The 16445-nt window shown below is 41.1% G+C and overlaps 1 protein-coding gene across 3 annotated transcripts in view; it reads right to left on the minus strand.

The window, feature by feature from the left end:
- Positions 1-16445, minus strand: part of HMGN3 (high mobility group nucleosomal binding domain 3) — a 36396-nt gene that overhangs the window by 4754 nt on the left and 15197 nt on the right. For all 3 annotated transcript variants that reach the window (XR_003548540.1, XM_006143340.3, XM_006143339.3), the window contains exons 2-3: positions 7318-7368; positions 625-654 (exon numbers count right to left, since the gene is read on the minus strand). Coding sequence is in view for 2 of the 3 variants with exons in the window: in XM_006143340.3 (XP_006143402.1) it covers positions 625-654; positions 7318-7368 (81 nt within the window). In the remaining variant the exon portion in view is untranslated. The remainder of the gene's footprint in view (positions 1-624; positions 655-7317; positions 7369-16445) is intronic.

Consider the following 16445-nt stretch of genomic DNA (forward strand, 5'->3'; position numbering starts at 1 on the left):
AGCCAACAAGGAACAGACTGAGGAGGAAGTGCCAGAGAACATTTGTGTCTGAGGACTGGCCACACCCGCCTATCCCAGCTGTAATGCCAACACTCATCTCCTCCCTGGGCATGGTGTGCAGAAGGAGACTCGAAGTGGCAAAGCAGAATTATCATGTCTTCAAGGATGCTCTACTTCTGAAATTAGGGTCAAGCATATGAATTCAGGCAACTTCCAAGACATTCTGACACCGGACTGAGCAATGGTGTAAAGTGTGAGCTGTGGACTTCAGAGCATCAGAAGTCTGTCCGCTTCAGCATGATATATGTAGACTCTGAAGGCTAGGACTTTGCTTAACATGGTTTGTTTTGTTTTTGTTTTTAAGAATTTAGCAATACCAAATAATATCTTGGCTTTATGTCTTTGGTAATGGGGCTGACCATTGTTTTTCACGGATACATCTGATCAAGTCGATTGCTTGGCAACACTAGTCAAATTTGCTAGAAACTATGACCCTCGGTAATTTTCAAAAAGAAAATAACCTCAGGGGAAACACCACTGCAATCTTCCTTTTGCTGTTTTGTTTTGGATAAAGGAAATGCAGACTCTCAAGAGTTAATACCAAAGAGTTTCTAAGGTACTCACCGCTGACAATCTGGCAGATCGTCTGGTAGGCTACAAGGGAATGAGAAAAGAGGTTTTTGGTGATTATACACAACCAGCTTGATTGAACATAATGTATGACTCCCAGCCCCCTATCCAAGGAAGCACAGTGTAATGGACCCCAAGTCCTCTGGCCAGTATAATACTCAAGAGGAAGCGTTTCTAAAGAGGTGTACACACACTGGTTAAAAATGGCCTCTCCCAATTAAGGGTGTGGTGAGTAGGAAAAGGGAAGGGAGATGAATTTAGGCTCCATCCCAAACTTCTATTTTTGTGATCAAATCGACAGCAAGAACATCGAGGTACTATTTAAGGGCTAGTCTCCAGTATCACTGTTGTTCCTTAAAAATGGAACTGCAGCCTACAAGTTAGTACAAGAAGAGACTTATATAATTGTGTAGGACTCAACATAGCAGGAGTTCCCCATCTTGCTGCTATGCCGGAAGAGAATGGCTACAAACCCTAAACAGTTATCTTTTTACCTGGAACAAGATAAATCACGTTATTTACCTACTAAAAGCATAACGTGCAAAGATTTAAGTAGAGTAAAAAGTTCACTAATCTTTTAATTCTGAAATTTAGAACTTTAGGAAGGAACTGTGGAGAGATTCACGTTTTTCAGAAAATCTTTTCTTCTTCAAGGATGTTACAAATGATCAGCAAATCAAACTACAAAGAAAATTTAAAGCAGTGAAAACGGTCCCGGGCACTTCAGCAATAGTGCGCAGAATTAATACCAACTTTTCATCGCGCATATGCAGCTCCACAGGGATTTCACATTCTAAGAGTACAACTGCCTTTCTTTCTTTTTTTCTTTTTTTTTTGGAGAGGTTTTTGCTATAGGGCATGTGCGCCTGCCAGAAAGACAGATAGAGACAGAGAGAGAGAAAGCAAGAAATCACCCCCAGGGGGGATGGTCACGCCGCAATCCCTTCTCCTCCATACTCCTCTCGGGATCTTGGGCACGCACGCACATGCGCCCAGCGTGAGTTTTAAGCCACCAGGTCCGGGACGCGAACTGCAGTAGACTACGTGGGAGTCCAGCAACATAGCCATTACGCTAACTGCTGGTCCCACAACTGCCTTTCTTTAAAAGTGTTCTGGAAATTCGCTGCTCCAGCTCCAGTAGAATAGTATTCTACCGAACACATATTATGTACTCAAGCATATCTGCTGAATATGTGAGTTCAAGATTTCTCCTAATTCTTTCTGCTTTACAAAGACTTTGCCTCATTACAATCGCTTATACATTTCAAATAATTTTTCTTAAGGGGGTCAGCAAAAGCAGGAACCGGGCCATAATTGTGAGGGATCATGGAATTCTTGAAGCTGAGCTTGGGTCAGTCGAGGTCAGCTGGTCAGGCCAAACTGGAAGAAATATTTCTTGCCATCTCCACATCTAAGAATTTTCTTGCTGAAAATAGCCAGAAAAGCTAAACTCATCTTTCTTTAAACTAAGAAGGAAATGAAGGGCCAGAGCTTCCATGAATAATTTTAACCCTGGGGTCTTAAGGAAAGATGAGAGCTGGACTCAGGGCCAGTGGGCAGAGTGTGCTGAGAATAGGGGGCCGTGCAGGCTAAGTGGCTGGCAGGGACACATTCACCACCGAGTGAGGGGATGGACGGCCCTGACACAGCTCAGTCCACCTGGAGATCAGGGGAGGGAGGCATGCATTAGACTCCCCCTAGGAAATGCACTGGCACCTCCTATGACTATCACAGTGCGTTCTTGACGATGCGCCCGTAAGTCCCTGGCAATCAAAATCCAAACCCTGCATTCCCTTTCCCAGTGTAGTTAACAGCATTAATTAGGTATCAATGAAGAACACCAATCAAACTGGCAGCAAGCAGGTCGTGCTCCCTCAGCATGCCTTCCGAGAGTTGAGGAGTAAAGGAGTGCCTGCTTGTTACCAGGGCTCAGCTTTGAAGCTTCGGTGTGGCCCTCAGAACCATCTGCACCATCTCACACGTATAGTACAGCAGGCAATCAATACCCTCTGACAGACAAAATGGCAGCCTTCATGCTCAAGAGAGGCGATAGGCCGTGTCTGAGTCCCTCCCTGCGTGGTGTCCGTTTACATGCCTTTGGGCCTTCTCTTGTCTCCTGTTCCTACCCTCTACCACACAAGACAACCTCTGGTATACTTGGTAAACGTCTAGGTAAATGAAAGGTAAGCACCAGACGCACACAGTGAAGATGAACTTGGGGCTTGGGGTCTCAGGGTCATTGCTTAGTTACTCTCTAGTTTGGGGTCGGAAAAGAGCCAGGTATGCTAGTCACTACTCGTAGCTGCCTCTATCCGCTAACTCATCCCGAGTAAATCTCACTGAAGTGAGGCAATCTCATGTGGAAAATCCCCCACTGCAACGTTCTTGCTCCTCTCCTCTCCATGTGACACCTAAACAGACCAAGCAGGGCAAGTGCTGTCAGAGAGCCCTCTGGGATTTCCTGAGAGGCATTCCGATCCAAGCACTGCTCCACAGGGCCTGAAAGCCATTCTGATCCGAAGGACTTACTACCTTTTTATCATTCAGGTCCGGTCCAAGAGTTCCGAAATGAAAAGCTAAGGAAATTAATGCAAAAAAAAAAAGAAAAAAAAAGAAAAAAAAAAAGATTGCCTCTCTGGGTAATCTAACCTCACAAGTCTCTCAAATCCATATCTTTTACTGTGAAGTTACTTTATGACATCCTACCTCAAATTTACCAGCTCTTCCTTCTATGCTGTTAAAAAAAAGAGACTTCTCTTAAATGTTCCTTTCCAGTAACCATGATAACAGATTTTTGTTCTCACTGCAAACAGTGATGGCTGAGACAGAACCTTTCACTCACAGTCAGAAGTGCTGATTATGCATGCAAGTGTGGATGCCTTCCTGGAAAGTTCCAACAGCTTTCGCAGCCTTGAAATCTATAAATGATTGGACTTTATTTATTGGATATGAAATACACCAGTCTGCTATTTTTTTTTTTTCCATTTAAAACGCTAGCATTTGAAGTGCTCATTTGAGGCTCAGGTTGTTGGGTAGGACCATTACAGAAATAAAAAATATATAGTAAGAATTTCTCTTGATTGTTGCAAAGTATGATTCCTCAGGAAAAATGGTCAAAAATGGCTCCGAGGCGGGGATTTTTAAAATGACAAGTCACCACAAGAGTGACAGGCTGTGAGGGTTTGTCACTGGTGCAGATGTGTTGGTGGAAGAAAATTCTGGTGAAGGCTACTCTGAGACACAAGGAGTCTTCTAGCTTAATGTCTTGGTTGCAAAAGCAACACAGAAGACTCATCTTACAACCATAGGCTCACAGAGATAGCTAGATTCGAGCACAACTACTGGACTCTGCTGAATACTGCTTGAAAAATATGGACCATTTCACCGGAATTTGCAAGTATTTTTGAGATGTCTCTTTGTTACTGTACCTGACTGTGTACTTCTGTGTAAAACCTCAAAAGTCAAGTTGCTTTTAATTCTCAAAAACAAATGAGAAGTGGGGCTAGCAGGTGGTGTGGTGGTTATGGGCGCTGGACTCCCACATGGCCAACTGTGGTTCGAGTCCTGGACCTGGTGGCTTGCTTTCTTACTTTCCTTCTCTCTCTCTCACTCTGTCCTTCTCTGGTCAGATTAAAACAAACAAACAAATAAATAAATAAAGTTAAATAATTATTTTAAAAAATGAGAACTTAAATGTCAATAGAAAATGCTTTTTTTTTCAAGACTAGGAAGTAGGAGATGTACCTGACAGGCTTGGCAGGGAAAGGGAGAACGCAGGAAAAAAGGGCACTGTATTACCAGATGTTTATGACTGTCACAAAAGGGGCCTAGGGCAGAGCATTCGGAACTGGAGATTCAGAAGTCTCTCCTTGATATCTGACACTTTGCTTTTATTTTTCTTCATAGCAAATACAGAATGTTATTTTACTCTCCCTCCGCCCTACTAAAATGGAATCTCAGAAAAGGCAGTTGCATATTTGCTCCTTCCAAGTCGGGTCACTCAGGGAAAACCATGTATTTCTCTGAAAACTTCATTTGTTCCGGTTAAAATAGGGATGAAATAGTACTTCCTTATTAAATAAATGCATAAAAAATAACACTTCTTGGAGTCAGATGGTGGCATAGCAGCAGAATGCAATGTTCTGCAAAGCAGACCTCCTAGAAAGGTTCCAGGTTTGTGTCCAGAGACTTCCCTGAGTACTCCAGGCATCGGAGTGCCCATGATCTGGGGCTGGCCGAGCTGGGGGTGGATTGTGGGGTCAAAACCCTGTTGGGGACACCATCTCTCTCTCTTGCTCTTGGAAGAAACAAACAAAAAAAAAACACGGGCGAGGGGAGCACTTCTCCTGACATTCACTATTCCCATTGCTTTATTTTCTTCATGGCAAACATAAAACTTTATTTTACTTTCTGTTTTCTCCACTAAAATGGAAGCTCCATTAAGGCAGAGAGATTTGTGCTTCTTTTGTTCACTTTGGACTCTGCAGAGCCTACTACAGAGCTTGCACATTTTTGTCAAGGAATAAATCTACCCTCCTCTCATTTTAAAGTTATTGTACAGATCAAAGTAATAGATGTGAAAGGGCTTTGTAAACTGCTGAGTGTCATGATCATAATATTATTTCAATCACTTACTGTCCAAATCTCCTGAAGTACCATGCTCTGCACAATGCCTGTCAAAGATCACAAGAGTAGTGGAGCATTTTTCAAAAGAGGATCCCCTTTGTAATTGCTCTCCATTCACTATGCTCAAGGCTTTGCATATTCAATGACATAACTGGAAAATTCAGTCAATTCAGTGAAAAAAAAAATCAATCAATATATGGCCTGACAGATTTTACTCTCATCCTCCAGCTGACTAATCTTTCCACTTTTCATGTAACTATGCTGATGTGTTGAAGACTTGTAAGCTTTAATTCAGCTAGGGCTTAAATGATAGGCAATACGTCATATCTAGAAAAGACTTTTGTTAATAATAGTATCAACATATATAAAATACATAATATAAAATAAAGCATAAAATAAAATAAAACATAAATAAATAAAAATCTTTGGACTAAAATAATACACAGAAGGTAGTTCTATAAGCAAAAACATGCAGGTTTTTTTTTTCAGGTTTTGTTTTTTGGTTTCTGGTTTTTTTTTTTTTTTCATATATTCTAACTAGTTTGATTTGCTTTGGTGTAGAGGAATTGGGAAGACTGTTTTCCCTGTCCAATGTCAACTATGTGCAATGATCTCCACATTTCTTACTGACAAATCAGATTTTCTGGATTATTGACAAGTCAATTTAAATGCCATCCCCTGAGGAAAAACTGAAATGCTTTTTTTGGTGCCCAAATTTAAAAACATTAATGCTAGTTACACTTAGCAAATGGCCTGAAAATGATACTTTTTTGGGGCTGGCAGGTGGTGTGGTGGTTAAGGGCACTGGACTCCCACACGGCCGACCATGGTTCAAGTCTCAAACCTGGTGATTTCTTTTATCACTTTCCCTCTCTTTCTGTCTCTCTCTGATCAAATTGGAAAAATAATAATAATAAAGTTAAATAAAAATAATTCTAAAAGAAAAATAAACTACATTAAAAAATGATACCTTTCCATTTTCCAAGAAAATTCAAGCAATTAGTTTTTGGTTGGTTATAGTATTTATTATTCTTTAGTTGTTTCTTACATTTACATGGTGACTTGACTTCGTATCACAAACTTCATAATTATCCCAAATTCTGTAAAACAGGGAGCAGTAGGTACGTGCAGTTTTGTTTGTTTTGCTTTTAAATGATTTCTTTCTAGAGTCTTAAAGATTTTCCACTTGGTGGAATGAATTTCTTTGTACAAGTCTCATGGAGAGGTTGTGGTATTCTGACAAACTCTTCTGAATTATGTACCTCAACAGGAACCACCCAATCAGAAAATCTGTGACTAGATATTGTTTTTGCCTTTCTTATGACCCTTTTCGGTTTATAAATTCAAGGGCAGAGCTGCAGTTTTCCACACCCTGTAAAGCTCTGTGCAGAAAGGAATGGCTGTCATCACAGTTACATCTCATTTCCTATTTTTTAGTCCATCTCCTTTTTGACGTTCATATTACACAAAGGATCAAATCGAGCATCTCTTCCAAGCTCCTAACTCTTTGGGAGTTCCTGTATTTTAATACAGACCATCTTTAAATCAGCCTAATTGGTTATCTCAATACCCTAAGCGTTTCACTATTAAAAAAAAAAGAAAGCTTTAATATTTTGACATATTGCGTATCCTTTCATCGGTTTTGACTTTAGAGATGACTCCTTTTAGAAGTATATTCAAAACCTAAAAAGTAATTTATGATTCACTTCCTGGAGCAGAGAATTTATGAAATCAACAACCTTTCATTTTCTTGCTGTGAGAGGCAGACTTTGTTTTTCTTGATGAATTTACCTATTATCTCGCTCTTTGCCCAGAAGGAATTTTCAGTATCTGCTTTAATAGACAGCAGGACCGACAGATAGAAACATCAACAACACAGTAAGTGGAAAAAGCCTCATCAATGCAGCCAACGGAAACACACAGAGGCCAAGCCAGGCTGTCCACAGACACCTATCTCTGGTTTAGGTAGTCTCAACAACCGTGTTTACAAGTCATGCAGACAAACAGAACAATATTAAAAATTTCCATTTAAATACTGTAAGACTTCAAAGCTATACTTACCTCCTGTTTAGTTACTTTGGATCCATCTTTGCCCTCTGTGTTCTCTGGAGACTAGAAAGAAAATATTTCAGTGAATTATATTGAACATGGAAAAAAACACATTAAAGAAAGATTAGAAATATGAAAAGAGCTATTTCAATTTCTGGGAATAGATAAACCAACAGATTTTTAAAAAATAATTATTTATTTAAATTAATTAATTTTTAATTTGATCAAAGACACACACACACACACACACACACACACACACACACAAAGAGAGAAGGAAAGTGAGAAAGTAAGCCACCAGGTCTGAGACTCAAACCATGGTCGACCTTAACCACCATGGCACCTGCCGGTCCCAGTCAACAGATTTTTTTCGTAGTCAAAAAGTAAGTTTATGAAAGAGTATATTTTTTACACACACACACACAATATTGAGCTACATAATAAACAGCTCCACTTTTAAAACAGGAATAGTGGAAGAACTGATAGGAGCTCCCGTTTTCAATGTGCATTCACTGTAAGCAATTTTCATTTATCTTTGATGGTTCTACCACCAGTTGAGAAACAGGGACCCAGCAGCCAGTGGCAGGTGTGGCAGGGAACCCATCCTCTTGTTGTTCCTTTAAGACGAGGGCAGGATGCTGGTATAGTCCAGGCAAGCCACAAACGTGTATTTTTATTCCATACTTGCCTAGCTTTGATTTCTAGTCCATTTCTTGATATGACTTGACAAATTTATCATGGATTACCATTTTTCCATGATCAACCTGAGCATCTCTACTACACTCCCAGCCTCAGCGTGACAGCGAGGCGCTCTGCCATCCCCAACTGATTTGCTTCCAGATCTTGATCCATCCCCTGGGGCAGAACTGTCTCGCTGCTGTGACGCACAAGCCTGACTCCTTTATAGGATACACACAACTATGGGGAAAATACACTGCTTATTTATGACACTTCTTATTAATACACTTCTTATTTATAACCTGTGTGGAACACAGGTTACTTTTATTTATTTATTTTTTAAGATTTTATGCTACAGGATGCGTGCACTTGCTGGAGAGACAAAGAGAGACAGAAAGTGAGAAATCATCCCTCAGGGGGAATGGCCATGCCGCAATCCCTTCTCCTCCAACTCCTCTTGATATTTTGGGCACGGACGCACATGCAGCCAGTGTGAGTTTTAAGCCACTGGGTCGGACACTTGAACCATGATCGACTATGTGGGAAGTCAGCGACATAACCATTACACCATCTGCTGGTCCCCAGCCTAATATTTTTATTGGCTAAGAATAAATAAATAAGATTAAAACAATAAAATGAATTGGAAAATGAAACTATTTAACATAGTTTAAAACTGCATAAAGCTGGAGAAATTTCAATCCCTAGGTTAGGAAGGGGCAGCCCATACAAATAAAGATCCCATTGGAAGGAATATGAATCGCAAGTCAACATTTGGCATAAGGTTTGGTTTAGCAAAGTAAAACAAGTATGTGCTAATCCCTCATTTGATAAATGGAGAACAAAATTTAAAAAAACACAAAACTCACTGTTTGGTGGAGCTGGTGACACTGTACATTAATATAATTTTTTAAAAGAATAACCTAGCAATATGAAAAAAAACACAAAGGACAAATAATTTGCTGACCCAGTAATTCCAATTTTGGAACCAGGACTCAAAAACAGAAACTCTATAAAACCATGGTTTTAATATCTTTTTCACCAGAGAGCATATGTGTGCACTAGAAGAAAGAGAGAGAGAGACAGCGAGCACCCCACAGAGAGGCCTGGCCATGCTGCAATCCTTTTTGCTCCAATTCTCCGTCCCGTCAGGATCCTGGGTGCCTGGGGGTGCCACAGGGCTGGGATTCCAACTGCAGTTGGCTGTGTGGGATCCCATTCCGTCTGCACAGCACTTAACCTCTGGGTTAAGGGGTCAGCCCAAAACATGGCTTTACTTGTACGAATTCTAATATACAATAACTGGAAACAATTCACATATCGCTAAATAATAGAGAAAATTTTAAGCAAATTATGTATCTCCTAGTACAAGGAAATTAAAAATAGGCTATATGAATATATGGAGAGTCCACATAAAACACTGTTAAATTTAGAAATGCAGAATCATAAAATAATATGTAAAACACAGGTCTTTGGGAAAGACGATTTTTTTCTTCAAGGCAAAGAACACAGTGAATCTTCTCTGTTCCTGAGAGCTTCCTGTTACCGCCGCCTATCAGCTGCCCTCTCTCCAGACCCTCCCCTGTCCTGGGAGTCTCTCCTGTTTCCCAGCTGAGGGACTATTTCCACCTCCTCTGTGGAACCCTCTCTGCCATGAGGAAAACAGAACTTTCTTTTTTGTTTTCCACTCTCCTGCCCTGGAATGTTCTGTCGACAGGTCTTGTGTGTTACATCAGTCAGTTTAGTTAGAGACAGAAAAATTTTAGAAAGCCTGAACATATGAAGACGATCCCATTGGCCTTGTTCACTTCCACAGATATAAACTTGACCCTTCTAGCCACAAACCAGACCCTTTGCTGTCTGGGACGACTGGGCTCTCATTCATGCCTGTCAGGTCACTCGGTAGACATCAGTCCGCAGTACTCTACCTGTGACTCATAGGAAGTTAAAGAAACAGCACTTATCTATTGTCTAAGAAACCGACGTTGATGGCGTTGCTTTCAATATTCTTCTATGTAGTAGATTAGCAACAGGGAATATGACCAAGTTATCAGCCTCTGAACACAGAGCTAATAATGTTTGTACTGGATGCAAATTATTCAAAAAAAGAAGTCAGGTAAGAACTGCATTTTAAAAATGTTACTGAAAATGTTACTGCCTTCAGATGAACGGAGATTCTGGATGTGAAGGACTACGACTCTAGGCAAAGCTGGTTTCTCTGGCAATCTCTTCACGAAAGTCTTCTAGTCACACACTGACAGTCAGGAACAACCAAACTTTGTCACGGGATCGGTGTGGTACTGTGTCATGAAGGCGGAATGAGGACTCAGGACACCTGACTTGAGTCTTGGGTTTCTACCCAGCAGCCATGTGATCTGGGGCAGTGATCACAGCGGCTTGGTGTCTTCATCTGTGAATGACAGATGATAATGACATCTAAGTCACAAGGTCATGTTTATGATCAGGAGAATGTTGGAGAAAGCATTTCATTAACTGCGCATTGTCATACATTTAAGGAGTTTTCTGTAGTTTAAAATATCAAATTATTTTCAACAGAGCCTTAAAGTTGAGCACATTTCCTTACACCCAGATTCTCTGCAAATTGGTCATCTGTATTTATTGCACAGTGTAACACGTCCAAGATTTTACAACACCCCCCCAACACACAGACACACACACACACGCACACACACACACACACACGCACACACACACACACACACGCACACACACACACACACACGCACACACACACACACACACGCACACACACACACACACACGCACACACACACACACACACGCACACACACACACACACACGCACACACACACACACACACGCACACACACACACACACACGCACACACACACACACACACGCACACACACACACACACACGCACACACACACACACACACGCACACACACACACACACACGCACACACACACACACACACGCACACACACACACACACACGCACACACACACACACACACGCACACACACACACACACACGCACACACACACACACACACTGGAGGCTATCTTAACATCTACCCTCTTTTTAACATCCAGGCACAAACCTGGTGACAAGCTGGAGGAGGGCATGGTAGGAAGGAATAAACACAGAAGTCCAAAGCTTTCTGTTCCAAGGGATTGTGAAGAATAAAGAAGAAAATGGGGAAATGGAAGGTTGGGGTTACCTGTGGGTGATTTCACATGTACTTCAACCTCTCTGTGGGCAGATATGAAGAGTAAAGTGACTTAGATAGGGGTTTTCACTTCACTCCCAAGGACGGGGCAGGCTTATATCAATTGAAGACAAAACAGTCAAGAGGGTAAGAATGATAGTCAAACGAAAAGGATTCATTCGTGTTTCTGAGGCTCCTTTAGCTTCCAAGTGGCCTGGGTACCGAGGTGAGAGCCAGCCATGGGATGGGATACACAGGACGCCCAGCAGGAGGGCACAGCAGAATTCTTGGAAGTCTGGGCACTATTGAGAATGGATCTGGCAGCAAGTCAGCAGGCAAGTGGATCACTGAGCACCTGATGACTGGATCAGGACAGAGAGTCAGCTAAGAGGGTAGGAACTTTAGCACAAAAGGATTCCATTATGTGAACACCAGCATATTCAGAGTAAGCTCAAAAGGGCAGGTAATTTGGGTCAGCCACAAGCCAGAAACTGTTGCATGAATGGGGCTAAAGAAGCATCATCCTCTAGAGCATAGGTTGAAATGTACAAGGACCAATCGTGATGCAAATATGGCGTTGGGTGCTATCTTTGAAGGATTAGTGGAATGCTTATAATGAATCTGATGGGCACTAGAGCAAAGTGGGTGGATGTATCCTAAAGGATTTGTGTTGATCCCAGATGAAAGTGTTAATAATGTGTTCCAAGCTCGGTGGGGTCTAAAGAGTAATTTTCACAGTAGACCCTATTCAATGGGAGAGCTATCTTTCTTAGCCTATGAGACCAAGCCTCCTTGATAGCTGATGTGGTATAACAAGATGCAATAGGACAAGCTTTTTCTTCGCTGTTAGAATCCAGTTTACAGTTCGCCAGGATACACAGGTGGTGTGGGATGAATGGCTAAATATCAGACTTAAAACAGAGACTGTCTTTCTTCTTCAAACCCAGTGCTAAGGCTGACATGGGCATGATCCCTTATCTATTCTTGCCAAGATGTGATTTAATTTTTTTGATCGTTTCCTGTGCCTTTTTAGGGAACTGCTCGTGTGGGGATACTCCTGTATGCTCTCCCACTCCGTTCTAGCCTTAGATTTTGTCTCCTGCTCCCTCTTTCATTCCTCAAGAAAGAAAAACCAAGCAGATGAGGGAGAGGGAGAGAAAGAATGCTTGCTCAGTCATATTTCAGGATATAAAAATAACAAAATAGACAGTATAGTTGGCTAACACTTATATGTACAGCAGTATAATACCTAAAAGAGACATACCACAGAACACAGAAAGTGTAAAGGATATTTAGAAATATATACTATGCTATAATTAATGAAAAACTAGAAAACAACCCAATAGCCACCATCAGGAGGACAGTTAAATACATGGTGGTATATAATGAACAACAGGTAACAGTGACAATGACTGAACACATCGCCTGGATGAATCTCATGAACATAACACTGGGCCAAAAAGAAAAGTTGTGCCATGATTCTAAATAAAGCCTTACAATATATATAAATAGGAAACATAAAGAAAGGCAAAGAGATCATAAATACAAAATTGAGATAGAGGCTACCACCGGGTGAAGAGAGGGGGGTGATTTGACTAAGACAAAGTTAGTGGTAAATGCTATATTTAAGCTGTATGGTAAATACATTGGTGTATCTTATTAAATCATATATTGGTGGATACTGTGTCTGTACAAGCAATATGTTTCATATCAAATATCTAACTTATAAAGCATATGAGAGGTTTTGAAGCAAAATAGATATGAAGGGTAAACATTGATTTAAAACTACATATTCTGAAAATAAAAGCAAACTCACTGAAATAAAAACTCAAAATACCATCCAACTCTAGGCAAGAACCAGCAGAAGAAATGATGGATTGTCAGACTGCTGAGGAATTACCCCAGAATGCAACAGAGAGCAATAAAGAGATGAACAATACGAAAGAGAGGTCAGGAGATATGTGATTAATCAAGAAGTCTCCACATGTTCCTCAAGGACATTTCACATGCAAAGGACACAGGTACCAGTAGAAAGGCACAGCAGTAAAACGTGACGCTCTGTGAGGCACATCCACGTGGGTTGCTGGTTCCCATCCAGAGACCTCTCAGAGTACATCAGTTGTGCAGAAAATAATGACCACAAGAGATGGGAGTGGCATGCATTGATAAAGCATGCTAGGGTCTTGGTTTTATTCTGGAGGATGATATACATGAAGAATAATTTTAGACTTCGTTACAATAAAATTTAATGATTAACATTAAAAAAAATTAAGAACAGAAATAGCATCTAGGGACCAGCAGTTGGCATAATGGCTATGTCACTGGACTCCCATGTAGTCGACTGCGGTTGGAGTGCTGGACCCAGTGGCTTAAACTCACACTGGGCGTGTGTGCGTGCGTGCCCAAGATCCTGAGAGGAGAATGGAGGAGAAGGGATTGTGGCATGGCCATCCCCGCTGGGGAGTGATTTCTCGCTTTCTGCCTCTCTGTCTGTCTCTGTCTTTCTGGTGAGCGTATGCGCCCTATAGCAAAAACCTCTCAAAAGAAAAAAAAAAAGAAAAGAAAAAGAAAAAAGAAATAGCATCTATAAACTCCCAACCAAGAGAGGGTGGAATGAACCACATTTTACCAATAAAAGGCAAAGAAGAAAAGAACTAAACCAAAAAAAAAAAAAAAAAAAAAACCCAACAGATAAAAAAAAAAAAAAAAAAAAAACCCACCTGATAAATAGAAAACACAATATAAGTAAAAAAAAAAAAAGTCCAAATATATGATTAATCACATTCTTCCTAAGCAAAATATACTCATTCATTATACTGTCAAGTGACAGAAGGAGAAATACAGAACAACACAAATACATCATTCCATTTTTACATATATATATATATTTTTTTTTTGAGAGGTTTTTGCTATACGGCGTGTGCGCTCACCAGAAAGACAGAGAGAAACAAAGAGATAGAAGAAATAGAGAGATCACCCCTGGGGGGATGGCCAGGCCGCAATCCCTTCTCCTCCGTTCTCCTCTCAGGATCTTGGGTACACACGCACACATGCCCGGCATGAGTTTAAGCTACTGGGTCTGGGACTTGAACCATAGTCGACTACATGGGAGTCCAGTGACATAGCCATGATGCCAACTGCTGGTCCCCAACTTTTACAAATTTTAAAACATGCACACATCAGTATTATGGATGTACATATGAATGTATCTGAAGAGCATAAAAACATGGGCTGGAAGAATACACATAAAATTCATGACAGTTGTTACAGCTAAGGAGGTTGACAAAGGAAGGGTACCAAGAAGGTGTTTCAAAGAAAAACTTGAACTTTATCTGTAACTATTTTTTAGAAAGATGAAAAACAATATAGTAAGATTTAAATTTGTGAATTCTGAGTGATGGGATATATGCATTTTTATTACTTCTTGGATTTGTGTTTAACATTTTTTTTTTAAGAGAGGTTTTCGCTATAGGGCATGTGCACTCACCAGACAGACAGAGAGAGACATAGAGACAGAAAGCGAGAAATCACTCCCCCAGAGGGGATGATCATGCCGCAATCCCTTCTCCTCCATTCTCCTCTCGGGATCTTGGGCACGCACGCACACGCGCCCGGCATGAGTTCTAAGCCACCAGGTCCAGGATGCAAACCGCGGACGACTACATAGGAGTCCAGGGACATAGCCATTACGCTAACTGCTGGTTCCCTGTGTTTAACATTTTTGCAAATAAAAATATAATCCATATTGTAATTAAAAAAAGACTAGAAGCAAACTGGCTCTATTAAACCCAGCTTGACAGTGCCATGTCTGTCCTCTAACACAGATGACATGACTAGGTTTACTCACAGCAGTCTTTCTATTTCTTAAATGTCTTCTAAATCTGATTCATATACTGCCTCCTCCTTTTTTGTTCAGAACATATAACTGCCTCATTTGTGCAGATATGAAGCGACTGGATTCAGAGGTTCTCTTGCTCTCAGCGGAGGGTGGGAGGAGAGCTGGCAGAGGGCATAGGTTCCTTCAGCAGCTGACCCACTGTGCTGTCCCCATTCTTCCTTTCACAGAGATGATTGGGTTGGGCATCTGCAGGACAATCAAGTACTGAAGTGAACACAAGTGTATTTTCCCTAAGACTGGCCAGTAGGCCTGATCAAGAAACGAGGGAAGGAATCTTGAAATCTTTATTCTACAGGCCATCCATAAGGCATCGACAGGAATATCTGGGTTTCTCTTACCCTACATGGTGGCTCACGCCACACAGCGGGCCACTGTGGGGATAAGCAGCCCAGTTTTCTCCATGCAAACTCAGAACGGTATCAGAGAAGACAGGAAAATCCTTCTACCCTTCCATCGTCACTTGGGAACTACACTAGGTGCCATCAACCTGTGGACTGGTCACTGCAGAGAAAGATGCTGAGGGTATGGCAGGAGGCTTGGACAGTAAAGCTAGTCCCTTCTACACCCTGATCCCCGCCTCTAATGCCGTGGTCCTTAGCCACATGGAGAAAAGAAAGGAGGTATCAGGATCCTCAGCAGAGACTGCTGGACCGATCTTAAACTGAAGCTCAGAAAAACCTTTATTGAAAATTGTGGCATTTAGGGTTTTACTTCTAAGGTTATTCAAGTAACCATCTGCCGGTGGCCACGGAATAAATCCAGTCTGAACTCCTGGATTATCCCTACTAAAGTGGAAAAGCTGGGAATGGATACAGCATTGCTGGAGTGCACACAGACCAACAGCCACTGATTATATCCCGGGGAATACATTACATGGAGGTGATTTTTCTCCAATTTGTTGGCCAGTATTTTTAAATTATTATTATTTTTTATTACTTAGACTTTCTTTAAAAATTATTTCGCATTTTCTGTTACAAATCCAAAGCTGGGGGAATAAAAAAGCTGTCTAGTAGTGAGCTGGTTAGCAGAGGGAAACTATTCTAGGACTAAACAATCCAAATAACCCATGAAGTAAAAGACCAAAATGTGTCCATACTTAATTCAGTCACTCTTGGGCTAAAATTAACATGCAACTCAACCACGTGTTTAACACAAGGTTAATTTTCCCCACAAATGGGGACATAGCCCATGAAACTCTTAAGAAGTTTTTCAAACTCCAGATAGTTTCCATAAATTCAAATATTCCTGACACATTAAACAGATAGTGCAAGTTTTATTCAAAGCCATAAGGTCCACATGTTTAACATCGGCACAGTTGTCTTCATTCATCCTGTAGGTCTTTGGGAGCCCTAAAAACTGCAGTGACGT

Source organism: Tupaia chinensis, unplaced genomic scaffold (genome assembly GCF_000334495.1).
Source record: "Tupaia chinensis unplaced genomic scaffold, TupChi_1.0 Scaffold000097_1, whole genome shotgun sequence".
NCBI classification, from domain to species: domain Eukaryota; kingdom Metazoa; phylum Chordata; class Mammalia; order Scandentia; family Tupaiidae; genus Tupaia; species Tupaia belangeri.